Genomic DNA, 27255 nt, shown 5'->3' with positions numbered 1-27255 from the left:
TTTTTCCTTCTATTTCCATATATACATGTATATATATATATATATATATTCATTCTCAGGTAGAGAAGGATTTCTTAAATAAGAAACAAAAGTGCTAGCCACAAGAGTGGTAAAGTAAACTACTTTAACATTAAGACTTTTGACCATCAAATACACCTAAAGAAGGTCATAAGTTAAGCCACAAACTGGGAGAAGATCATTGCAATCTACATAACAAAGGAGTAGTACCCAGAATATACAAAGAACCCCTATAAATAAAGAAAGAAAAACAGTCCAGTAGAAAAATGGGCAAAAGATACAGATATTTCACCAAGGAGGAAACACGAATCATCAATAAATGAAAAAGATCTCCCAAACTGAGAGAAATTCAAAGTTAGACAGTAGCAGACATTAAGTCACACGGAGGATGAATGTGAGCTCTTCTGCACAGGTGGAGGGAATATAACTTAAGCGCCATCATCTTATAAGGGTAAGCATCTCAGAGCTCATGATTCAGCATTTCCATTATTTGGAAAATACCCAAGAGAGATTCTTCCCCTTTATACCAGGAGGCATGTACAAGAATTTACATAGCAGCATTGTTCATAAAGCAAACAACCCCAATGTCCATCATCAGAAAAAATGGATAAATAATGCCATGGGCACACAATGGAATATTATACAGCAGTGAAAATGGATTCACTAACAGTAAATGCAATGGCATTAATAGATTTTATAAAGATATTGTTTAAGTTTAAAAAAAATTAACAGAAGACTAGAGTATTATGCCGTTTTGAAAAAAACCCAACAAAACTAAACAGCATATTGTTTAGAAATGCAACATATGATATACCCACACACAAGAGAATAACAAACTCAAAATTCAGGAGAGTGGGTTTTTTAGTCTTTAGGTCATTTCTCTAGTAACTCTCAACTTTCTTGTTCCCTTGTGGGTGGGTGGGGGTCACAAGACTGGTTTTGGTCAGTCAGTTAGCAGAAATGATGAGAATCATTTCCAGGCTGACCATCTAATTACCAATGTGGTATTTTTCCAGAATGCTCATGTACTCACTGTTCCTCCCCTTCTTCCTCTTTCTTTCTCTCATCTACCCCTCTGGCACAACATCCGGGAATGTTTGAGATGGTAGGGAGCTTCACACAGATAGATGCAATGCTATCAGTAATTTATGGGTTGGTATATATTTATGATTATCTTTATATTATATTATATTATATTATATTACATCATATTATATTATATTATATTATATTATATTATATTATATTATATTTCATCATATTATATTATATTATATTACATTATACTATACTATATTATATTGTATATGTTCCAGGGAAGCTGTACAGAGGAGGAGGCCTTTGGATCAGGCATGCCATGAACAAGGGCTCCCCCAGTCAGTGGGCAGGAAGGAAAGGGTATTTCAGGAAGTTGGAACGTCATATGCAAAATCTAAGATATGACAAAATCCATTGTTTCCAGGAAATGGCAAGATAATTCTAGGAGGCTAAAATGCAGAGTGCAGGGGGCGCACGGCAGGACTGTGGCCAGAGCACAGCACTCCTCCGCGAGGAGCTGACGAGCAGGGGTCAGCAGGGCCTGGCTACAGTTTATTCTTGCCAGCAGACCCTTCCTCTGAGTTTTGTCCCTCCCTTATTTCTGCTGGGCTGCACGCAGTCACACTCATTTCTGCATAGATTATTTTCCCATCAATATTTCTTGACGCCCAAAGTTCACATGACACTCCACCTGTTCCTGGTGCTGCCAGGGGCACAAGCATTCCTGGCAAAGGTCTGTTATAGCATCTGGAAAGAGCAGGGGATTAATCTGGTCCAACCAAGCAAGCTTTTCCTGGGAGCCATTTTGGCCTTTTTGCCAAGTTGCTCAGAGTCTGATAAAGAAGACAAGGAAATACATATGTGCCGTATTGTGGGATGAGTCAAGGGTAGAAATAGACCAGGCAGCAGAGTCCACAGCAGGGAAGTGTCTTGTCATCCTGGGGAAAACAGGGCATGTGGGCTGAGTCCTGAAGGATGGGTATCACCAGGTTGGTGAAATAAAAAAGGTCAGTACCATTAGGAGCTGGTGAGGGGCCAGGGGTATTCTCACACGGTATGAGTGGGAGCAAAATTTGGCATGACCACCATGGACGGCAATGTGCCAGTATCTGTTATGGCCTTTAGACACAAACTCCCATGACCCAACAACCCAACTTCTGTAGGGCTGCGTTAGGAAAATACTCAAATGGGTACATACAAAGAGAGGCATGTGCAAAGGTGCTCACGTTAGCCTTCTTTGTCATCATGGAAAATTGATGAAAATCCAAGGACCCTCTACAGGGAAATGGCTAAATTAACTGTGGTTTGCATATGCTATAGAATGCAACATTCATTTAAAAATGGGAAGTGAACTGATAAGGGAAAATCTCAAGAAGTATTCTTTTTAAATTTTTTTAAATTAATTTTATTGAAGTATAGTTGCTTTACAACATTGTGTTAGTTTCTACTGTACAGCAAAGTGAATCGGCTATACGTATACATATATAGATGATCTTATTTGCAAAGCAGAAATAGAGACACAGACGTATAGATCAAGAAGTATTCTTGAGTAGAAAACCCAAATTTTATTTTATTTTTTTTTAACATCTTTATTGGAGTATAATTGCTTAACAATGGTGTGTTAGTTTCTGCTTTATAACAAAGTGAATCAGCTATACGTATAAATATATCCCCATATCTCCTCCCTCTTGTGTCTCCCTCCCACCCTCCCTATCCCACCTCTCTAGGTGGTCACAAATCACCGAGCAAAACCCCAAATTTTAGAATGCTGCATAGGGTAGTATACTATTTGTGTCAACATACTCCCAAGTGCATACATATTCACCCAAAGACACAGGGCTCTGTGCAGGAGGGCTAAGCTATGAGACTAATGATGAAAGACGGTCAGGGGTGACTGAAGGCAGATGGGGAGCTCTAGGCAGTGGGAAACATCTATCTGGAGAGGAGTCAATGGTATTTATGTTTCTCTGCAACTAAGCCAGCCATCTGGACCTAGAAAGGGAAACATCTGATTCCCCTGGAATCAGAGTAGCATATCTACCCAATTCAAGGCGCACAGGTTTCAGGCTTATTAAGAACACATCCACACAGGTTGACAAGTAAAGAGGAAGCCTGTTTCCCAAGGCAGCATATCAAATGTGTACTGAGCTCCGGAATGGGACCAAAAATTCTGCAGACCAGGAAGAGTGAGTCCAGGCAGAAGATGAGATCCACAGTCATCTGGGGGCAATGTCCTGCTTCCCTGGGATCTTTCAGCATAAGCAGAATCTTACTCTGCCAGGACTACTGTGAGAGGGTCTAGGGAGGAGCCTAAAAAAGAGAACAGCAAGGGAATATTCATTCCCCCTGAACACATCCCCCCAAAATGGAGCTTTCTTAACATGTTGACACCATGACTGCAATGTCATTGTGGATAGATGTGAGAGGAAGAAGTTTGTAGGCAATTGATCAGACATGCAGCAAAGGCTGTCACTTTGTATGTGCTCCTCCCCAGCCAGCCAGCAGCACAGCTCCGTGGACCTGGATTTTCCCAAGGCTCCCGCCCCTAGGTGCTAGAGCCTGGCTAGGACGCTGAGTCCAGCCCCTGAGAAGTCTGGCAAGATGTGTAGAGCCTCAGTGAAGGGGCTTGGGCCATGAGCAAGAGTAAGCATCAGCACTCAGCCTTTTCTACCTTCTCACCAGCTCGTGGTGAAGAGATGGAGGCCCACCTACCACCAGCTTAGACCTTACTTCACTTCCCTTGTCTTGCTGCATGGATGCATGAAATGAGTGTATAGTGTGTAAAAATGCAAATGTGCACATCCAGAGGGGTCATTCATTTATTCATTGTCATTTATTAAGTACCTATTATATACAGTGCTCTATTAGAGACAGATATAGTACCTAGTGAATAAGACAAAGTTCTGCCATTGCGGAGTTCAGTTCCAGGTAGAAGGGCATCAGAAATCATGTGAACTGGGAAGTAAAGTAGATAATTCCAAATCTTGACCAATGCCACACGGTGTGAACAAGAAGAGAGACCAGACAATGGGATAGACAGTAACTTGGAGCAGGCATGATTTTTGATAGAATGATCAGGGAAAGCCTCTCTGAGAGATGACTTTTGAGTGGTATGTTGATGTCACAAAAATCATAGCTGATGGACCAGACCAGCGTTATCCAATAGAATGTTACGTGATGATGGAATATACTAGAGCTGTACCTCCAACACAGTAGCCATTGGCCATTTGTAGCTATTGTGCACTTGAGATGTGGCTATTGTCCCTGAGAAATTAAATCTTTAACTCAATTTAATTTTAAGTAATTTAAATTTAAATAGTTCCATGTAGCTAGTGGCTTTCATAATAATCCAAAGACAGACATTTAATATGAGACCTGAATGATGGGAAGAAACCAGCTCTCTCCATCCTTCTTCCTAACTTTCTTTCCTCCTATCCTTCCTCCTTCCCTTCCTCCCTCCCTCTCTTCCTTCCTTTCTTCCTTCCTCTTTTCCTTTATTCTCTCTTCTCTTCTTTCCAACTGTGCTTTTTTCCCCCTTCTTTCCTTCATCTCTTCCATCATTGGGCAAATATTTATTGAGACCTATGTCTCAATTCTAGGCACTAAGTGAGATGCTGGAGATTCAGCAGTATACAGAAGTGCCAAACTGTCTTCCTTCTTGGGAGCTTGCTTCCTTAGGACAGACAGACTAGACACAAGAAAATGAACACATAAACAAGATAATGTCAGATAACAAGAAGCCCTAGGCAGTGAACAAAAGAGGCTGGTGTGAAGGAGAGTGATTTAGATGGTGCCTGGGGAAGGGGATTGCCCTCTGAGTAGGTGATGTTTGAGCCAAGACTTGAATAATAAGAAGGAGCCAGTTGTGGGAAGAGTAGAGGCGTGTGTGTGTGGTGTGTGTGTGTGTGTGTGTGTGTGTGTGTGTGAAAAAGAGAAAAAGAGAAACACTCCGTAGGAGATCAGTGTGCATGAACATCTGATGATATAATATTAGAATCTTCAATCTTTGGGGCACAGTATGTGTGCCTGTTTGTGTAGATCTTTCTAGGTGTGCACTGATCTTCTTTCTTATTTGTCATTTCTCCATCTGTTATATGATCAGATGGATGGGTTTGAAAATCTGTTTAGTATTTCATGCGCCCCAAGCTGTGAAAGTCAGGTCTAAGTACAGGCACAGTAGGGTGCACTGATTAATTTATGATTGTGCTTTACATCATTGAAGCTAGAGATCTTGATTTGGGGATGCAACCTTATGAAGGAAATATCTCAAGGACACACCTGGAAGGCTCTTACTTGGGCACTTTGTAGGAGAGGAGATCCTGCCATCCTGGCCAAATATAGGGAAAAGGGGGGGTTTCTGGGCTGCATTCTGTTGGCGGAGAGAACAAGTTTCCTTCAACGCTAGAGTTGGTGCCTGGCCGTGTGACAAAATATTGTTCTTCCCAGCACCATTCACACCTGTCCTTCATATGCATGGATGCCTCCATCTTGACCGAGTTATTTAACAAGTTTCCATGGCCAGGCATGAGTCAACCTGAGCAGCCCTTCCACCAATAAAACATCCAGTGCTCTATTATATATATATCGGTCTAGCTGGTTAGATTCCTTGCATCACAAGGAAGAGACACGTACAAATTATTTACAAAAACAAAGTTTGTTTTAAGGATGCACATGAGATATACATGAAATAACCTCACGGTTAGCACAGGTCCTAAGATGGCATTCTCTGTGAATGCACTGTGAGTAAACAGGATTCATATATAATAGCAACAATAATTAACACTTGTACTCAGCAGTTAATTCCTTCCAGGCACTGTGCTAAGCCTTTGTTCATTCTGGCTGCTGTAACAAAAATACCATAGACTGAGTGGCTTAAGCAACAAGCATTTATTTCTTACAGTTCTAAAAGCTGAGAATTCCAGGATCAAGATGCTGGCAGATGCACTGCCTGGTGAGAACCTGCTTCCTGGCTCATAGAGGGCTATCTTTTCACTATGTCCTCACAGGGCAGAAGGTGGGAGGGAGCTTTCTGGGGTCTCTTTCATAAGGGCACTAATTCTATTCACGAGAGCTCCACCCTCATGACCTAATCCCCTCTCAAAGGCCACACCCCCTAATCCCATCCCATTGGGTGTTAGGATTTAACATATGAATTGTGTGGAGGGGGGGCACACACATTCATTCTACAGCAGCATCATAAGCACCGGCCCTTTCAACCTTCATAAAACATGCTCTGAGATAGGTCTTGCTTGTGATACCCATTGTATGAGGAAACTGAGGCTTGAGGTGGTTAAATAAGTTTCCCAAAGTCCTTTAGAGTGAGGATGGTAGAGCCAGGGTAGAGCCACACAGTAGGGCTGAGACATGCAAAGGGTGACAGAGGCAGACGCAGCAGGAGCAAGCAGGGCTTGGCTCAGCCGCAGGATGCAGGTGAGAAGGAAGCAGGGCTGGCAGCATCCCCAAGGATAGCAGCTGGGAGTGCAGCGTGCAGTGGAGAGACCTGGAATGGGGCCTTCCCGAGAGGAGCCCACTCCTGTCACCGTCTGTTAAATCGTGAGCACAAAGGTGCCCAGGCAGACAACGCTGACACCTCCATAACCATCATTTAGTTGCGGCACCTGCCCTTTGAAACGCTGAGCCCGAGGAAAGAAAATACAATAGAACAGCTAAGAGAAGTTGGTGTGTGAGGTTCTGCAGTGGGACACTCTTTGAATGTGTATGAATAAAGGATCAGAGAAGTATACTCCGGGTGGAATCCCCAGTCAGGGGCAGGTGAAGTGAGCCGTAATCTTGTGAATTCAAAATCAGGGAGCATCTTGTTTTCGAATCTCTGGAGTGAGGTGGTCCAATAACAAGAGAGGAGGGATTGATGGGAGAGTTGTGGATAAGAAGGCACTGAGAGAGCTGAGGTTGTAAGCAGGCAAAGGTTTAGATTTTAGAACCCTGCTTCCCAACCTGTGGGCTTGAGAATTATTGCAGGGACCTTCACATCCCTATAGATACCAAACATTGAGTGTAAACTACATCAATAAAAATCCCATACACACACATACGCGCACACATGGCCACATTCAAAAATGTAGATTCAGTGGTGATGACTCACTCACAAATTCATTTTAAGGGATTGTCAAATTCATAGTTGTTTTTTTGTCCATATGTGTTTTCTAAATCAAACCATATGAACAAGTCAGCTTCTGTCATATGGTGGTCTGTTGATGCTGAAGCCCCGGGGGGGAACTGGGAAAAGCCAGGGAAGACAAGGAGAAATAAAAGCAAGCCTAGGATTTGTGCCATTTGAGGTATGGGCCCCATAAAGTGGCCAAGCTCTGCCTAGCACTGAAGCCTCCCAAGTGCTTGGGCACCCTCGGATAGCAAGGAGAAAGAGATTTCTAGGAATTCACTGGAATCTATGCTAAACAAAAGCTGTTTGGTGCTCTCAGAGTGGGTCATATCAACGCCCATTGGAGAGGTGGGTTTCCATGAATCAGGGTCATCATTTACAGAGGGGTGTATATATTAGGCAACGCAGTAATAGGCATTTAGAGTCAGAATTTAAGCAGGGCTGGTCTCCTTCACTCATTCAACAAATAAATTTGTTTGTACCTACTATGTGCTATGTTACACTAGCAGCAATAACAAGGGGGGACATTTACCAATACTTGCTCTGTGCCAGGATGCCTGAGACCTTTTCTTGTGAATGAGGAGGCGATGCTGTTATACCCATTTGACAGATGATGGAACTGAGGATAAAAGACATGAAATGAGTTGCTAAAGCCAGTTGTGGTTCAGAGATGGAACCCCGAAGTCAAACGCTGAGCCACCCGCCTTTGTCAGGATGAGTACCCACTGACAAGCTTCTAAAGGAGGTGATTGTGGACTCTGGAATCAAGTCGACCCTCAGCCAGTGATTCTCTACCTGAAACTCATGGAACTCCGTGAATCCTCAGAGACAAGGATAGACCTCACAGACTATTTTTACTCTTTCAGAAGATGTGAACTTCCTCAGGACACATCTTGCTCTTCATTTTATCTCCTAATGTACCTGGCACATGACAGTTGCCAAATTAATGAACAGATAAATGGTTTTCTCTCTTTTTCTTTCATAGATCCTAAAATATCTGTACCTGCCTGGCACAAACTTTAAAACCACAAAAGTGCTTGAGATCTGGGTTTGCTCTTTTCTCCCACAATGTGGTCCTGTGTCATTCAAAACTGGAATGCTTTCCTCATTCTTCTCCAGTTATTCAAATTCTTTGTGTTTCCTCAAAACCCAGCTCCTTCTGTTCTCCTTCCTCCTCCTCATCCTTCCTCACTTCTTTCCTTCCTCTTGTCTTCATTTCTCCTTCCTCTCACTTCTAGTTGCCTTCATCCTTTGCTTCAACTCTCTCCCTCCTTTCCTCTCCTCTGCCCACACTTTTCTGTCACCTCCTTCTCCCTCTTGGTGGCAGATGTGATTTTGTCTGAAAAGAGACCTCTGCCCACAACAGAGATGCCCCATCTGAACCACAGACCACTTTACAAAAATGGGAAATTCAGGTGTGTCCTTCAAAGAACTTGCAGTCTGTTGCAGGGCAGGTACCATGCCTGCTTTAGCATCGCTATATACCCAACATAATAAGCACCAGCAAACACTCGTTGGAATTAATGAGGGAATTCGTATTAACATAGCCCTTTCATGGTACAGGTCCAGAGAGGGAAAAATCCTTGTCCTAAATGCATTCGGCAAGTTAGTTCTTAAGTCAGAGCTATAACTCAGGATCCCTTCTTTCCCGCCTTCAGTTTGGTCCTTAGCCGTATGGCCCTGGCAAAGGCTGCTTTTCTTGGGTCTTTACGTAAGAAATGTGGTTTCCAAAGGGTCTGACTTTTCATCTTCAGGGATTCCAGGATTCATAAACTTGGATTTAAAAAGCAGCATGAACTTTCCAAAAGAATGAGGCCGAAAAGTAGTCCTGAGCAGGGTTTATTGTCTCTTTGACTCAGTTTCCACATCTCTATAATGGGCTCAGTGAATTGTAGGCCACTTGTGCAGTTCAACCAGAATAATATGTGAAATTGCCCATCTCGATGCTTGGCAAGTAGCAGGCGCCCGATTGAATTTCTAAGTTTCTTTCCTCAATGCAGAAGAAACAGCCTTACCTCATGCCCTGGCTCTAACCACCATCCTCTTGGGTTACAGTTTATCTGGAGGCCTCAGAAACTATTGCTCACTTATGTACCATTTATCCCAGTGGATAATGCATTTGGGAAAATGTGAGGTACCCACATACCTGTGATTCAGGCAAGCGAAAGGCAAGCTCAGCTGCTAACCCTTCCAGAGAGAATGGGCTCTTTACATCTAATATGGGTGACTGCCTTCTCCCTCGACGTTCGTGATGGTGTCCATTTGCTTCAATTGATGACGCCCCGGAGAGAGATGTCGCAAATTGAATGATGGAACTTGATCTGGCAAGAATTTCTGGGGCTTCTGGCCTGGGTTTCTGTAACTCCCAGTGGTGAGTCAGTGACAGCCCACCTTTACAACACACATAATGAGGCTCAATTTAAGATTCAGCTTTGCCATCTACCAGCAGAGTGACCTTGGGCCAGTCACGTAACCTTGTTGAGCCTCTGTCGTTTGGTTAGGCATTGCCAGGCAGTAACTAAGAGCTCTGGCTAAAGTTCACGACAGAGCTGGGGTTGAATTTCAACTCTACCTCTTGTGACTTTGGACTAACAGATCAATTTCCCTGAGCCTCAGTTTCCTGACCTCTGAAGTGGTGAAGGTAGTAGTACCTTCTTAAGAAAGTTGTTTTAAAAATTCACGGCTAATGTATTGCAAGCCTGCTCTCTGTGAGTCACTCTTTCAGGCATTAACTCATATCATCGTCACAAAATCCCTATGAAATGGGTGTTATCCGTATGACGTCTGTTTTCCAGATAATGCAACTGAGACACAAATTACTTGGGTTAGTAATTTTTGCCCGGAGTCACATAGCTAATAAGTGGATCCAAATTTGGTTCATCTGGAGGCTATACTCTTAACCACCAGGCTGTAGAGCCCAGTGTCTGAACGTGCTTAGAGACATTGATCTGGTGTCAGAATGTGAACTCTCAACCACCAAACGGCACAGAGTGAGCGCTGGATAAATGGCGTATGGTAACTACTGTAGGATCGCTATTTTTGTTGTTTCCTATGAAGCCCTGGATGCTGACCTGCATCCAGATGGGGCTTGTGCTCAGCCCAGCTCCCCCACCAGCAGAGCGGACGTGGTGGAGGGCGAGCGAGTTGGAGCGTGTCTCATAAACATTTGGGATTGTGAGAGCAGCTGTGTGATCTTGCGGGATGATTCTCGCTTCAGGACTGTGTGTTGACGCCGATGTCACGGCTGCTCTGAGCACCCCAGATACTGTTAACGAGCCGTTCCAAGCCCAGATGCAGTGTTTTCTCACCATATGGTACACACTGCAGTGCAGGGTCCTTCAGATGAGGGATGGCTTGGAATTCAGAAACACTGAACCCCGCCTGAGGGAAACCTACTTAGAGGAGCCCTCCAAACTGCCCCAGTTCTCCTGACTTCTGGGGATCATGTTTTCATTCGTATGTCATTCGTTCATTCATCTAATAACCACACGTAGTTATGGGGCAGCTGCCATGAGGCAGGCACTGGGGATACAAAGGTGAATAAAACATTGCCCATGGCTTCCGGAAACTGAGCTTAGCCATGGAGGGCATGGGAACCAACCATATGATGACATTATCCTAAGCTCTGTAATACAGGAAGTTATCAAAGACCCTGGAAATTCAAAGGAGTTAGTGAAAATCTTTGCTATGGAATTTAAAAATTTGTTTTGCACACCGGCATCTGAATGCTTTTCCTTATTCAGGAGAACTCCCCAGATAGGCAAAGGTTAGGTCCCACCTTCTACTAGTGAAGGTGAAGAGAATCTGACATTCCTTCGCCCTACTTTCTGGCAGGTGCACTGTGAACTCATGATAGAAATGTCCACCTCCAACTGGGATCTCCCTTGAGTTCCAGACTCCTGTATCAAGATGATTACTCAACTCCCTTCACTTGAGTATTTCAGATTCCAAGTCCAAAATCAGACTTGGTATCTTCCCCTGAAACTGGCTTCTTTCTCAGTTGTCTCCAGGTCAATAAACTGCACTACTACTCACCCTTCAGCTCCAGCCAACAATCTTGGAGTCTTCTATGATACTCTCTCTCTCTCTTGCACACACATCCCACCCATCCTAAAGGACTGTTGGCCCTACCTTTTAAAGGCATCCTAATTCTGAACACTTCTTCCCGGGTTGCCCTCTCCACCTGCATTCCTGCCACCCCCATCTCTAACCTGCTGTCCTGAAATGACCTCTTAACAGGCTGCCTTTCTTCTGCTCTTGCCACATGCCTGTGTGTTCTCAGCAAAGCAGCCAGGAAAAAAAATCTCTTAAAATATAAATTTTATGTTCTCTTGTTTCATGTTCTTCAGTGGTATCTCATCACACATGGAATAAAACCTAGTGTCTTGCCCATGGCCCATAAGACCCCCTGTGGTCTTTCCCTCCTCCCCCCCCCCCCGACCTTATTTTCTCACTTCCTTAGCTTTGCTCACTCCCCTGTGGCATGAGTGGTCTCCTCCCCATTCCTCAAGCACATAAAGATGTGAGAACATGGGCAGTCAAAATGTCAGACCCAGTCGAGAAGAACTTCCCTAAAACCAGGAGAGAGAAGGAAACTTGGGATGAATCATTCCTGAGAAAGTAGAGGGAAGACAAGATCCAAAGCCCACTTTGGGAGAAGTTGGTCTTACACATAGACTGCCCCCTCTAGTCTTTTAGGAAGAGAGACACTAGGATAGATACAGAAATAGCTGCTGGGTCGTGGGCCCAGGTGAGAAGACTGGTGAGGGGACAAGGCCTGAGAAATGACCAGATTAGGACAACAAAACCCATCACAGCAAAGCCTCGCCTTAGGACAGGAGCTTAATGGCTTATTCATCCATTCGTTCAACAGATATTTATTCAGCACCTGCTATTTGCCAGAAACTGGTGATAGGTGTTTGCTTGGCCAGTGAGCTTAGGAACCAAGGATATACTCACCCAGTGAGACTTCGAAAAAGTAGCTTTAGGTTCTGAGTCTGTTTCCTTCTCTCTGAAAGTGAAATAGTAATGATACCCGCTCTGTTGATTAAGATAGTTATTTATGTGATGCTATAAAGAACTCTTCTTTTATCAGATGTAGTAGTTACACTGGAAGCTCTGTCAGGGAAGGGACCTTGTCTGTTTTGTTCACTAGTATATTGCCATTTATGGAAGTGAGCATTTATGGAACAAATGAATGAATGAATGAATATAACTGATTCAGAATCATTTTTCGAAAGGGGGTACTGCTACTTCATTGATTTTGAACAGCTACTGGATAGCTTCTTACCAGCAAAGAATCCTGTGTATCTCATGCAACAACGGTTGTATCTTGGCTTAATGAGATGGTGTTACCATATGTGCCCCAAATGCAGGAACTGTCCTCAAGTGCATGGTGTAATCCATCTGTAACATGACGATCAAAGCCATTTAGGTGCCTCTGCTCCCCTCTACCTTCTCCATTGCCTTCTCTAGCCCCACTCCTCTCATTGCCTTTTGCACCAAGCACTGAGCTAGTCACACAATTACTCCTATACACACTGGCTTATAGGCTGGGTACCATTTATCTCAGATGCTTCAGATAAAAGACTCGAGATCAACAAAGATCTTGACAGACTGTAACAATTAGCTGAAGTGAAGGAGATGAATTTGTCAATGTAAAGATAAACACTGAGATCTAAGAAGTGAATGGCAGAGACTGGATGAGAAGAAAAACCTAGCAGCTGCTCCTTGCTAAAGAAAAATGCACCAAATTAAAAGGAGTAAGATATGTCTGAGGGGCAAAAATCTGGAAGAGGCCATGTAAAAATATCTATCTTCGTATTTTTTGCATCAACATTTATTTAATATTTTTATACTATGAAATGAGTTCTATAATAAAAGAAGAGAATCTGTCTCTCCAACTGAAAGAAAAGTAGGATATCAGTATATTCCTTCAACTTCAGCTGAACTAATAGCAGCTCCCCCATTGCTCACCAGTCTCCAGATCAGGAAGAATGGTTGATGACACTGGCTTGAATCAGAATATCCTTTTTTTCTAGATCAGTTCCTTAGTTCCCATGTTGTTCAGCTTTTCCATTTGGTCAAACGTAAATATTTTCTCCTTACTCTTCTCTAAGAATTGCTGTGCCAGTGATCTTGTGCCTCTGGCTTAAGCTTTTAAAATTCTGGCATTCATTGGACGGTATTCTAAATGATTTACCTGCATTATCACATTCAATCTTCATTACAATCCTATAAGGGAAGGGCTCTTGTTAACCCTATTTTTTAGATGAGAAAATGGAGATTCAGAGTGGGTTTACTCACTTCATCAAGGTGACATAGGTAGTCAGAACTCTTAAATCAGGCACATGTGACTCCCCTAAAACTGTGGTCCTTAGCCCTCCCCCTCCAAACGTCACAATTAAATCTGATAAGAGCCAAACAGGCTCACAAACGTGAAAACTTTCAAAATACTGGGGAGATAATATCAGTTCAAGATGAGCATGATTATTTATGGCCAGGGCTATTGCTTTGATCTGAAAACTCCTCACTGCCCAGCCATTATACACGAACAACAACAAACTCCATGTGAATTTCTCTACATGAGGCAAGAGGCAAGTGCCTCTTGCCTAATAAAAGTGCTTGCGGAGAAAGCTCAAAACCCAGTAGCAATTAATTATTGACAGAGCATGTGAGTTAGAGATAAAAGAAGAGCCCTTCCTTCTCCACACACGCGATAGTAAATAAATTTAATTATGGTAGGGGAAGCTGAGGGATCTTCGTCTGTATTAAGTTTTATTAGCTGAGACATTTAAAAGCATGTCATCATAACAAAGAGGTCTTGTGTAATCCTAAATGTGCCACTTTGGTGCAAGGCTCGGAAGTGAATAGACTTAATGGAGATGGAGCACATGGTGGCAGATGGCCTGCTGTACCGACAGGTACAAGTACATCAAACTCCTTTAATCTCTTGAAGTTCCCAAGTAAAACAAGGCCACTCTGAAGGCAGACATGGATGGAGGGATGGGTTTGGAGAAGCAACCTTGGGAAGGAAACCAAGAGACATGGGTCCTGGTGTGGGATCTATCACCTGGCTCACTGGACAACTTTGGGAGCCAAGAAAGAAGAAATCCCATGTATAAAACTAATTCTATGCTAGATGCTGTCACACTGTATGTCACTATATGTCATTCGTTTCATCCTCAACTGAACTTGAAGTAAGTTTTAGGATTTTTACAGATGAGGATGTGATTCAACTTGCTGAGGTCACAAAGCCTGTCTGATTCCCTGTCTCTGGGCTTCAGTTTCCTCATTTGCATAAAGATGCCTTTGGATTAGGTTAGGGGTCAAGAAATGTTTTCTTAAAGGGCCAGATAGGAAGTATGTTCAGCTTTGCATGTCCTATAGTCTCTGTTGCAACTACTCGACTATGCTGATGGAGATGCAAAAAGCAGCCACAGACAGTACAAAAAAGGAATGTGTGGCCATGTTCCAATAAAAGTTTATTTATAAGCATTGAAATTTGAATTACATATAATTTTCATGTATCACAAAATTTTAGTCTTATTATTTTGGTTTTTTCCCCATCCTTTAAAGATGAAAAATCATTCTTAGCTATGGGCCATACAAATAACAGGAGACAGGTGGTAGTTTGCCAACCCCTGGACTAGATCATCTTTGAGGTCTTGTTGAGCTCAAACACTTTCTGAAAGCCACTACAACAATCATATCCTTGATTTATTAAGCTCTTACACATGCCAGATTCTGTGCTAAATGCTTTAAAAGCATTATCTCCCTTAATCTTTTTACAACTGTGTGAAGTAGGTGCTATCATTATCTTCATTTCAGAGATTATAAAACTAATACATAGAGAAATTACGAGTCGATCTAGGTTAAACATAACTGGTAAGAGATAGAGCAGAAATTTAAATGCAGGTGTATAAGATTCCCAAGAATGAATTGCACAAGCTTTATGCTGCTTTTTCTGATAATACTATAATCAGAACTATAGAGGGATATATAGTCCAAAAAGAACTTCCAAGTGTACATGAATTTTATTGGGTAGCTCCCCACTGGGCTGTTTATATCATACGTTTCGTGCAACAAGTTCAATGATTTCTGGACAGGAATAACCACTCTTATGTTTTCCTCCGTCTTCCAGAAATGTGATGCCTAAGACTTTGGATGGGCAGTTAACCATGGAGAAGACACCAAGTTACTTTGTGACAAATGAGGCCCCCAAGCGCATCCACTCCATGGCCAAGGACATCAAACTCATCGTGGTGGTGAGAGACCCCGTGACCAGGGCCATCTCCGATTACACCCAGACACTGTCAAAGAAACCCGAGATCCCCACCTTCGAGGTGCTGGCCTTCAAAAATCGGACCCTAGGGCTGATCGATGCCTCCTGGAGCGCCATTCGAATAGGGATCTATGCTCTGCATCTGGAAAACTGGCTCCAGTATTTCCCCCTCTCTCAGATCCTCTTCGTCAGCGGTGAGCGACTCATAGTGGACCCCGCCGGGGAAATGGCCAAAGTACAGGATTTTCTAGGCCTCAAGCGTGTTGTGACTGAGAAACATTTCTATTTCAACAAAACCAAGGGGTTCCCTTGCCTAAAGAAGCCAGAAGACAGCAGCGCCCCCAGGTGCTTAGGCAAGAGCAAAGGTCGGACTCATCCCCGCATCGACCCCGATGTGATCCACAGACTGCGGAAATTCTACAAACCCTTCAACATGATGTTTTACCAAATGACTGGTCAAAATTTCCAGTGGGAAGAGGAAGAGGGTGACAAATGAGGCTAGAGATGTGGCGGGAAGGCTGGTGAATAGCTAGGGAGGCTTCTTACCTGAGTCCTGAATCCCCCAGGGTCTGCAGCCTCAGCCTTGCTGGGGTGCCAAGTAGATCTCCTCCTTTGTCCAATCAGGATTGCTTCCAACACTGTTGGCTTAGGCAAGGGGATGGATCCCATGGCATACTCATGAGGGTACCAGGCCTGCCTGGGTAGCAGCATCTGGTTGACCAGATGGCCACCAGAATCCACTGCTAAATCTTGTCTTCTGCTGGTTAATCAAGTCTGAAGACAGGATACATAAATAGTTGTCAAGGTCAGAGACAGTGGCATGAATGTTTGTTTAAATGATAAAAAAGAAAGGAAGGTCTACTTTTGGCCGGAATCTCTCACTTTAATTTGGGAAGCCCGAGTTCTATCCCCGTATCTGGCAAAGGCCCCTGCTCTAGCAACCTCTGCTTTGACATCTTGCCAGAATACTAATTGTGGCCAATTGCTCCAGGACTCCTAGGGAGCAAGGTCCTCCCTCTTAAGGTGTCTCTAGTCTTCTCCTTAAAGGTCTCATCCCACAACCTTTGACTTGCTCCCTCCTCACCTTATGAAGGCAGAGGCATGCATGTTTCTCACCAAAAAAAGCTGACACCCCTGGAAGCCTTCTTTCTAAGAGCCCCCGAAGGGGGGTTGGGTCTCTCTGTTTGTGAGTATCCTGGGTGGTGGAGAAGCTTAGCCTGTGCCTCCTTAGAATCAGAATCACAGGGCTGCTCTCAGAGCAGGGGGGTTGCAGCAGAGCTCAGAGCCCCGAGGTTGGGAAAGATGAATGCCATCTCTGGGAGTGAAAAAAAGAAAAGCCAGTCCTTTTGGTGGGAGGTCTCCATCCCTGAAGACCCTCAGCCGCATGGTTCTGACACATGCTGTCAGGACGGGCTCTGTCCCTTAGGGTCCCCAGAGGGGCAGGGACCAGAGAGCTGGCATGTCTTTTGTCATGAATAACCGTTAGCAACACAACCCACAGGGGATCGGTCACCATCCTTCTCTTTGTCCCACCGTCGCCCCTACATGGTCATCTCATGCTTCATTTGCTTAATTCAGAGATGGCACATGTCGGGACAGTGACAAGAGGGCCGACTCCATTTATCAGATCCAGTGTATGGGGCTGGGGGAGGGTAAGGGCTGTCTGCGGACACCCCCATCAAGGGCTGCTGCTGCGTTAGTTTGATTCCCATTAGTTTGATTCCCATTAGTTTGATTCCATTAAAATGCAGCATTTGACATAAAGCGCTCTTCACAGATCTCCAAAACCAGGAACTGTTCTAGCAAAATTGGAAATATGTATGAGTGGGGGGGAGTGAAATCTGTTTGGCTGTTATTAAACTGTCATTTCTCCCGCTAACTGAAAACTGTGTTGTTATAAAGCTTAATGCCATCTGATTCATGGGTTTTGATGGTGTGTTTGTGTTGGTCACCTCCATTCCCACCTCTCCCCCTACCCTCGAATTCTGGGAGTATCCCTTCTCTGGGATAGCCAGAAAGACCCAGATTAGAGAATCTTTCAGGGAATTCTGTCTGCAGGTCAGGATGATTCTTGAAATAGCACAAAGGAAGCAACTCCTGTAAGGGGTGCGGTACCCTCCTATCTTAACCCATCCTGGCAAAGAATGGACTGTTGTGCCAGATTTGGAAACAAGTAAGTTTTTTCCAGATAAGAAAGTGGTTATTGAGCTGAAGGCAACATATATGCCTTTACTACCAAAGTAAAAGAAGATAAATATAAAAATACGTACACACGTACACATCTACACCTACTTGAAAAAAGACAACGCCTGCTTAATCAGAAGAGTGTACTGTGGGCTAGCTGATTTGGGGCCTTGTTTTATAAGCAAAGCAAGGAGTGGATCTAGTTAGTTACACATCAGAGGCAGATGTGTGGTGTTTTCAAGCTACAGCTTCCTAAGCTCCACTGCAGAATTTTTAAAGGATCAGAATTTCTAGGGTAGGGCCCAGACATCTATCCTTTCAAAAATAGTCTTATGGAAGGTGGGATTGAGAATGAGGGACGTCTCACCTGTGTATTTCTTTCTTTCTTTCTTTTTTATTTATTTATTTATGGCTGTGTTGGGTCTTCGTTTCTGTGCGAGGACTTTCTCTAGCTGCGGCGAATGGGGGCCACTCTTCATCGCGGTGTGCGGGCCTCTCACTATCGTGGCCTCTCTTGTTGCGGAGCACAACCTCCAGACGCGCAGGCTCAGTAATTGTGGTTCACGGGCCTAGTTGCTCCGCGGCATGTCGGATCCTCCCAGACCAGGGCTCGAACCCGTGTCCCCTGCATTGGCAGGCAGACTCTCAACCACTGCGCCACCAGGGAAGCCCCACACCTGTGTATTTCTTTGTGCCCTCATCGTCCTTCCTCCCTCCCTTTTATGCTTTTGTGGGGATTACTTCCGAGAGACATGGCCCCTAGGGTTCATGGCTTCCTTGGAGGAATAGGTCTCTTTGGTAGTTCAGTGACAACGAGGTAAGGGATGATCTTATAACTTAGGAGGTCAAAGGAGCAGCTGCTGGTAGGAAAGCTTTAAAGATGTTTTTCCACCAACTAAGGATGACCACTACTCTAGCCTACCAGCATCTCTTCCATGGTGGGTGGTCACCCATTAGCTCAGCCCCTCAGTCACACCTGCTCTCCATGTGCCATCTCTCTGGCTGTCTGCCTGTCCCCATAAACCCAGAACATCAAGACCTTAAGTGCTGCTTAAAAAGAAACCTAGTAAGCATGCATCCTCACATAAATAGGACAAGCAAATCCATTTTTAAAATGGTTAGCCCATGGTTAAGAAGCCATTTTAACCTGGGAAATCAAAGTGGGGAAACCTCCTTAAAGAATTTATCTGCTCTTGCATAGAACAGTAGGCTAAAGTTCTCTGGAGAAATTGGGCAGAGGCCTAAGCCTTGAGATCTGGAGGATTTTTATTTTAAGCATCTGTTTGGCGATATGGTTGAAAGCTCATGGCTCTGAAAAGAAATGCCAACTTGACATGTTTAAGTTCTCTTTTCGGCAGTGTCTCCTCTAGCTTGATCCTTGTGACTTGGAGCAAGTCACTAAGCCACATCCCCTTCTTCAGTGGGGAAACTTGACAAAGGAATTAATTCCTATCCAGAAAAGCTAAGTCAACCTACTAAAATAGAATCAGGTTAATGATACTTCCGCCCTATTTAAACATGAGCATGGCAACTCACGGGAGACTGAATTTTGTATTTGATTTCAATTAGCAAAACATAAATTATATTTAATGTTCTATTCCCTTCCCTTCCCTTCCCTTGAATGGATGATTCACAGCCCTGGAAAGACTGCTGCGAGCGGTTCGAAGATAAAAAAGGGAGAATTCATCCTTCCAAGTAGTGCAGCTGGCATTGTTCTCGTGTTCATCGCTTTTTGCAGGTAATAGTCTGTACCTGAAAGGTATGAATGCCTTGACCTTATAACTGAGACCTCCCAGCTCAAAACACAATAGCAATAATAACAAAAACATTCAGCATCCCTATTTATCTTTAGACTGTATATGAAAACCCTGACTTCAGAGTTGGAAGGATGTGACCATTCACTGGGAATTCCCTGCAACTTTATGAGCCTCTTGGACCAAATTTTAAGTTCAGGAGAGTGTGGCCTGCTCATTCCCATGGTACTGGGAGTCTTCATCTGAGTTTCACGTCTTTAAAACTTCAGCCGCTTGGTTCTGGCTTCCAGATGCTTCCAGTCTGTCTTGCCCCTTACCATTTGCCCATCCTCCACCTCCTTATCCCCCCCCCCACCCCCAAGAAAACCACTTCTGTCTCACTACTGTCAGAAGAAAGGTAGCTGGGTTTTATCCTTGCCTCTGTCTTGGACAAGTAGCCTTCCCTATCTGAACCTTGGTTTTCCTATGTCGAAAACGGACGTATTTAATCCCTACTGGACTACCACCCGGAGTTGTTGTGATGACCAAACTGAATTAATAGGTGGGAAGGTATTTGGAAAGAACACACTGGATAGTGATGATGATGGTGGTGATCCTTATGATGAACATGAAGAAGATGAGGAAGGGGGAAGAGGAGGAGAAGGAAGGAGGCTCCTGATAGCCCTTCCAGAACAACATACCTTTATAGTATTTCAAGGGTGTATCTTTACCCAGACTGGACAATTACGAGAAGGCCAGGAAGAAGGGAACCACCATTGATTTTGCTCTGAGCCGAGGCCAGAAGAAAAGCCCTCTATAAATGGCTCAGAACTGGCTGGATTTCAGGCATTTAAATGAGAAATCTTCTCCCTACCCAGGTCAGGCCCCTCCCCCCCACCCCATACCCAGACAGGGTCACCTCACTCTGACCTTTCTTTTGCTCCTCACTCAAGGTTCTTTTAGATGCTGCAAGGCACCAAGGCTCATTCACAAAGAGCCAAACAGATTCTCTTGAGATGGAAGTGGGAGTGAAGTTTTCAAGCTTCCAGGCTATGAATTCTGTGCTTGGAACTCTGACTCGTAAACGTTTACCTGGAAGATGAAGAAGCTTGAGAATCAGGGCAGGTGTTTGGGAGCAGGTCTCATATGTTTCTGGAAATAAAGTGGGCTGGGGGAACCTCCTGAGGTTCTTCGTGTGACAACTTGGGGTGGGGAGAGATGAGTTCATATGATTTCTAGCTTATCAAGGGGGTGAGGATGTGTCAGTTTCAAATATAAGAGATATGGGGAACCACTTTTTTTAGTTGTGAAAATATGTTATTTCAAGGTAATAATAGTACATCATCCATCATCAAGGCAAAAAATAAAGGGCAAGAAAATGTATGAAATGTGAGTCCACAGATGGAAGATAGGCAAGCATCTTGAGTGTCCCTGGATACAGGAAAGCAGCTGTGCTCCAGAGTCAGCCATGTTTCATTCAGATTTTATTCCACAAATATGTGTAGAGTGACCGAGGGGCAATTGAAAGAGAGAGCAAAGCTGATTTGCCTTGACATGGCTCCCAGCCTAGTGGGGAAGATGGACACGGGAGAAATATATACACAAAGGTTTGCACTGTTATGAGATGGGTGCTATGGAAACATGAAATGGGGGTGATCATAACTAGGGAAAAGGAAAGACCACCAAGTACTTGTGGTATCTAAGACCCTACTCAGCAGCATTTTGCCTCATCTCAAATCATAAAACTATTATTCTTTAGAGTTAGGCTAAAGCACAGAGAAGTAGACACTAGCAAAATAAAACATAACACAAGAATGGATAATTAAGAAGACTATAAGGCAGAGATTTGGGGGAAAAAAGAGAGAAGTATGCATGAGGGACGTTGCTATCAAGGATAATTTTTTCGCAGAAGAAAAGGTGTGTATCTCCAACTGATCATAGCCAAGCCATGAATAGAGAACATAAGTCCTTACAGAGATTCCCCCCCACCACCTATAGTGTCCTTGGCATTGTGTAAGGCCAAGGTCAAATGATGACCCCCCCCCCCCCGCCTTTCCTTAGCTGTCAGCTACTTGTTGATTCATATAGCAAACCAATGGAACCAAGTTCCAACTTTTCTGAAAATGTGCTAAACTCAATAATAGTGAAATGAAAACGCACACACTCGCACATCTTAAGTTGGATATAGACTTGTCCTCTAGGTCAGGGATTACCAACAAGTCTTACCCTGTAATTTACAGATGGGAACTGTGATGGTTTGGGAATTTAAGGGGCTTTCCCAAAGTTGCACATCAGTGTAATGACTGAAGTAAAATCACAACACAGGTTGCTGCACTGAGAATTGCAGGAGAGAGAAGTTTCAGTACAGCCTGTTCTAAAGAACAGCAGGAAACATTTCAAAGGGTAGTTTCATAATCTTTTCTCTGAGACCTCTCCTGGGCTTGAACAGCTTTCCTTGAATAGCTCTGATTTCATCTAATCATTCTGGACCACTTGGAAAAGGATGGTTTTAAAATGAATGACCAGTCAGCAGCTCATCCTTGAGGCCATGAGTAGACTAGAGCTGGGACAGTCTGTTGTGTTTTGGGGTCAGGAAGATCTTCATCACAGCTTCTTCCTGGCTCTGAGTGGACCCATAACACCCCGTTGTTATGACAATTGTGGGGTAAGTAGGACTGAATGTGAGACAAGGAGCTCATTTGGGTGAACACTTCTCACTGGCCAGTCTCAAGCATCATGAACTCATTCCCTGGCCCTTGGTCCAAGATCAAACAAAGATCTATATTCACAGTGAGACCCAGAGCAGTAGACCCCTCTCTCAGCCACCTGGCCCCAGGAAGTACTTCCTAGCAGGTGTCCTGGATGGATCCTTCCTGGACAGCTTATTTCCCTAATAAATTTCTTGTTTTTTTGCTCTCGTCTACCAGTAACCACATATATCATTGTCTCTACTGAGAGAAGCTTTCCCTTACAGACATGCCAGATTATCTATTCCACATGCCTTGGGAACCTGGGTCCTGTAGCTCCAGGACAGGCTATGCTGAGAAAAAAAGGCCACAGAAAGTCAGGAAGAAGCTTCAGGGTGCTCTGAGAATTAGAATAAGTTACTGTAGGAGTCCAGGTGCAGACCAATAGAGAAACTTGGTGTGAAGAATCATGTCTTAGTCTTTACTTTATAGATGCAAAATTAAGAAGCATCCTGTCTCATTTAAGGTAATAGAATAGCCACGCTCCCAACCTGGATCTACTGACTTGCAGCCCAATGCACTTTCCACACCCTCACATCAGAGATTAAGGAGACAAACCAAGGGTATTAAAAGTAGCTTTGCCTAACTGATTGATCTAAGAAATGTGGTGCTTCTACAAATACTAACAGGAAGACTTTTTTTCAGGAAGCAAGGGATGAATTTATGCTTGATTCTAAATGTGCCCCAGCCTTGCCTTGTTGGAATACAGTCCAACCTTTCTTAATGGTGTTCCCAAAGTCAGAGGCCCCACCTTATGAGATACTAATGATGCAGGCTGGGAGTGTTCCAGAGTTCTGCAGAGAGCACACCTTTGGGTGGACCTAGACTTGTGTGTGTGTTTGACCAGTACACATACCTTTCCACTGCTCTTTGTCAACTCTACATTTAATCTGTCAACCAGGAGAGGCATCTTTGGATAAGGAGCAAGATGAAGTCCCAAGGAGGCCCCTGGGAATCATCCCTATCCAGAATCCACTAAATTAAGCACAACAGGGAAGTTTTAGGCAGTGACAGTTGTTAAAGCAAACCAAGTAGGCTGTGAAATCCCCACCATTTATCCCATTCTATCACTAATTTGGCACGCATTTATGTATCATAGTGCGCCAGGTGTTAGAGGAAGGTTGTGAACAAGAAGTCCTATTACCTATCCTCATGAAGCTTTAATAGGAGAAAGTTGCCCATCTGTCTGGAAAGGTACAAGAGCAATCCAGCCAGTAAGCAAGAATGGCTAGGATGGTTTCCCAGGGGACATTAACTTCTGGAACTTGATTATTAAGGGGATCTAGGGCTCTAGAAGATATTGGATATCTCCTTCCTTTAAGTCTCAATTTGAGAGAGGAGTTGATAGTAAGCTTTTTGAACATTTCTAACTAACTTTCTTGTGGGGTTGTTTTTTAGTTTTCCCTGCCTGGAAGAAACACAAAATATTCTGGTGGGGAAAGGGGAATAAGATGAGCTGGAATGCAGGATTAGGTTGGAACCAGGTTGGAAAAATGACAAATTATGGTTCTTGAAAGGTTAAGAGCCCCTCACTTCATGTCCCGCATGCCTTGGGAGTGGGTCCACAAAGGCAAAAGTGGGACAGTACAGGGCAGCCTTCACACAGCTCTGTGCTGGATGGAAGGATTTAGTCTTTTTTCCCTAAAAAATTTCAAGAAACCCAATCTCCTTGGCAGACCTAACTCTGCCATATCTTTACTTGCAAATCGGTTACACCAGTGTCTGTATGACAAAGGATATTTCCCCTTAAATGTACGTGCCTTTAGGGGATGTGCTTTTGTCACTAGTTTGTTTCTAAGATCATGGGAACAGCCTTGGGAACAATAAAAAATCTACAATAAATGGTATGAAGAAAAAATAAGTGGTGTGTGTTCTTTTTGATAACTCATGGAAAAAGCAATATTTAGCAATCACTTTGCTTCCTTCTATCCCACGAGGAAAGAGCAAGTAACGTTCGAGATGAACGAGGCTGCAGGTTCGAGGGTGTGGTTCGAGATGATGGCTGCAGATTCCACTGCGGCTTTGACGATCGATCGAAGGCAAGGCTGTGTGATGGAGCAGGAGATAGCTTATTTTCCGTCATTTAAGGAAGAAAAGAATTTGTTTTTATCCCAGTAGAAGTGCTTCTAAAGGGTGCCAGGGGAGAGGCTCTGCTTCTGGGAATGCTTGGGGGAAGGGCTTGGAAATAAGGACTTTCATTACTATGGCCATCCTGCTGAGAGGAAAGAAAAAGCAAAAATTCAAATGGGAACTGTTTATGCCACAGACAGCACATCTGAACACTGAGTCTAAATCATAGACTCGCAGACTAGTCCCCAAGCCAGGATGAATCCCGTCATCCATTTATTCTGCTCTGGTGCTCTTGGGAGACAATGCGGATTGGGGTCTCTATCAATTTCTGGTTTCTAACCTCAGCTGGGTTCTCAGTTCTGTTATTCATCCCTTTTATTTCTCCCCTGGCAGCTTTTTTCCCCCAGGTCCCTTTTATTTGTTTCAGAAATTTCCACCTTCTTTCAAGCTTTCTATCCCTACCCATGTCCCCTCCCTTTTGTTCTATTGGTCAAGAGAGTTGATGTAGTAGAGAAAGTCAAGGTCATCTCTCTCTGCCTCTCATTGGTCTTGCCTCCCCTCATCCGTCAGATGGAAACAATAATAGTGCCCACCTCATAGGGCAGGGTGAGGACTAAGTGAGATGATACAGGCAAGGAACTTAAAAGAGGGACTGGAAAGAAGAAAGAGCTCAGTAGGCTTGCTGTTATTATCATTACTATAAATATATTATTATAAATTATAAATTACTAGCTATGGTATGAATCCTTAATTCCTCCACCCATGTCTCATCATGTCCTACTTTTGCCTTGAATCCCTAATTCTTAACCTCTAGAATCACGTACTTTATTCATTTACCCCCCCTTCACTGGAATTTACATTTAATGTCAATCTAAAACAGAGCATCCCATCAGTAATTTAAAGACAAAAACTTTCTGTAGCACTTTTCAAAATACCATACAGGACTTCCCTGGTGGCACAGTGGTTAAGAATCCACCTGCCAATGCAGGGGACACGGGTTTGAGCCCTGGTCTGGAAAGATCCCACTTGCCGTGGAGCAACTAAGCCTGTGCGCCGCAACTACTGAGCCCGCGTGCCACAACTGCTGAAGCCCACGTGCCTAGAGCCCATGCTTCACAACAAGAGAAGCCACCGCAATGAGAAACCCGTGCACCGCCACAAAGAGTAGTCCCTGCTCGCCGCAACTAGAGAAAGCCCGCATGCAGCAACAAAGACCCAACGCAGCCATAAATAAATAAATAAATTTATTTTAAAAAATACCATACACCATCCCGCCTTCACAGCTAAAGCTTTGGAAAGTAGATTCTACCCTCTCTGCAGTCTCTCAACTGCTTTCCTCTTCTTACACCCCTGAGTCCTGCTGTCGGCTCCCATAAGTCTAAAGAAATGCTTGAGGTCGTCAGTAGTGTTACAATTGCCAAATATAGAGGCCATTTTCAGCCTTCATCTACTTAATCTCTCCTTAGCATTTGGCGCTGTTGGTTACCCCCTTGCTCCATGGAGTCCTCCTGCTCTATCTTCCGTATCATCTTCTCCTGATACTTCTTCCAGCTCTTCCTATCTCTCCTTCACAGACTCCGCCTCCTCTCTCTCTTTTTTAATTTTTTCAGTTAATGGTGGAGGTTGCTATCCTTGGTCCACTCCTCATTGTGTGGATGTTCTGCAGGGTCTCATTTACTCCCATGGTTTCAACTATAAGTCATAAGCAAGTTCCCAAACTTATGGTGTCAGTGGTCACAATTCTTTTTTTTTTTTTTTTAAACATCTTTATTGAAGTATAATTGCCTTACAATAGTGTGTTAGCTTCTGCTTTATAACAAAGTGAATCAGTTATACATATACAATATGTTCCCATATCTCTTCCCTCTTGCATCTCCCTCCCTCCCACCCTCCCCATCCCACCCCTCTAGGTGGTCACAAAGCACCGAGCTGATCTCCCTGTGCTGTGCGGCTGCTTCCCACTAGTTATCTATTTTACATTTGGTAGTGTATATATGTCCATGACACTCTCTTACCCTGTCACATCTCACCCCACCCCCTCCCCATATCCTCAAGTCCATTCTCTAGTAGGTCTGTGTCTTTATTCCCATCTTGCCACTAGGTTCTTCATGGCCTTTTTTTTTTTTTTCCCTTAGATTCCGTATATATGTGTTAGCATACTGTATTTGTTTTTCTCTTTCTGACTTACTTCACTCTGTATGACAGACTCTAACTCCATCCAGCTCATTACAAATACCTCCATTTCATTTCTTTTTATGGCTGAGTAATATTCCATTGTATATATGTGCCACATCTTCTTTATCCATTCATCTGTCGATGGACATTTAGGTTGCTTCCATGTCCTGGCTATTGTAAATAGAGCTGCAATGAACATTTTGGTACATGACTCTTTTTGACCTATGGTTTTCTCAGGGTATATGCCCAGTACTGGGATTGCTGGGTCGTATGGTAGTTCTATTTGTAGTTTTTTAAGGAACCTCCATACTGTTCTCCATAGTGGCTGTATCAATTTACATTCCCACCAACAGTGCAAGAGTGTTCCCTTTCCTCCACACCCTCTCCAGCATTTATTGTTTCTAGATTTTTTGATGATGGCCATTCTGACCGGTGTGAGATGATATCTCATTGTAGTTTTGATTTGCATTTCTCTAATGATTAATGATGTTGAGCATTCTTTCATGTGTCTGTAGGCCATCTGTATATCTTCTTTGGAGAAATGTCTATTTAGATCTTCTGCCCATTTTTGGATTGGGTTGTTCGTTTTTTTGTTATTGAGCTGCATGAGCTGCTTGTAAATCTTGGAGATTAATCCTTTGTCAGTTGCTTCATTTGCAAATATTTTCTCCCATTCTGAGGGTTGTCTTTTGGTCTTGTTTATGGTTTCCTTTGCTGTGCAAAAGCTTTTCAGTTTCATTAGGTCCCATTTGTTTATTTGTGTTCTTATTTCCATTTCTCTGGGAGCTGGGTCAAAAAGAATCTTGCTGTGATGTATGTCATAGAGTGTTCTGCCTATGTTTTCCTCTAAGAGTTTGACAGTGTCTGCCCTTACACTTAGGTCTT

At 43.6% G+C, this 27255-nt stretch overlaps 1 protein-coding gene across 1 annotated transcript in view; it reads left to right on the top strand.

Annotated features, from left to right (window-relative positions):
- Positions 1–17328, top strand: part of HS3ST4 (heparan sulfate-glucosamine 3-sulfotransferase 4) — a 420873-nt gene extending 403545 nt beyond the window's left edge. The window contains exon 2 of the mRNA XM_007186322.2: positions 15321–17328. Within this exon, the coding sequence (XP_007186384.2) occupies positions 15321–15957 (637 nt within the window). The 3' untranslated portion in view covers positions 15958–17328. The remainder of the gene's footprint in view (positions 1–15320) is intronic.
- The last annotated feature ends 9927 nt before the right edge of the window (positions 17329–27255 follow it).

Source organism: Balaenoptera acutorostrata, chromosome 15, assembly GCF_949987535.1.
Source record: "Balaenoptera acutorostrata chromosome 15, mBalAcu1.1, whole genome shotgun sequence".
In the NCBI taxonomy this organism is placed as follows: Eukaryota; Metazoa; Chordata; class Mammalia; order Artiodactyla; family Balaenopteridae; genus Balaenoptera; species Balaenoptera acutorostrata.
Note: the sequence above shows the minus strand (reverse complement) of the source record. Positions and strands in the feature narration are given on the sequence as shown.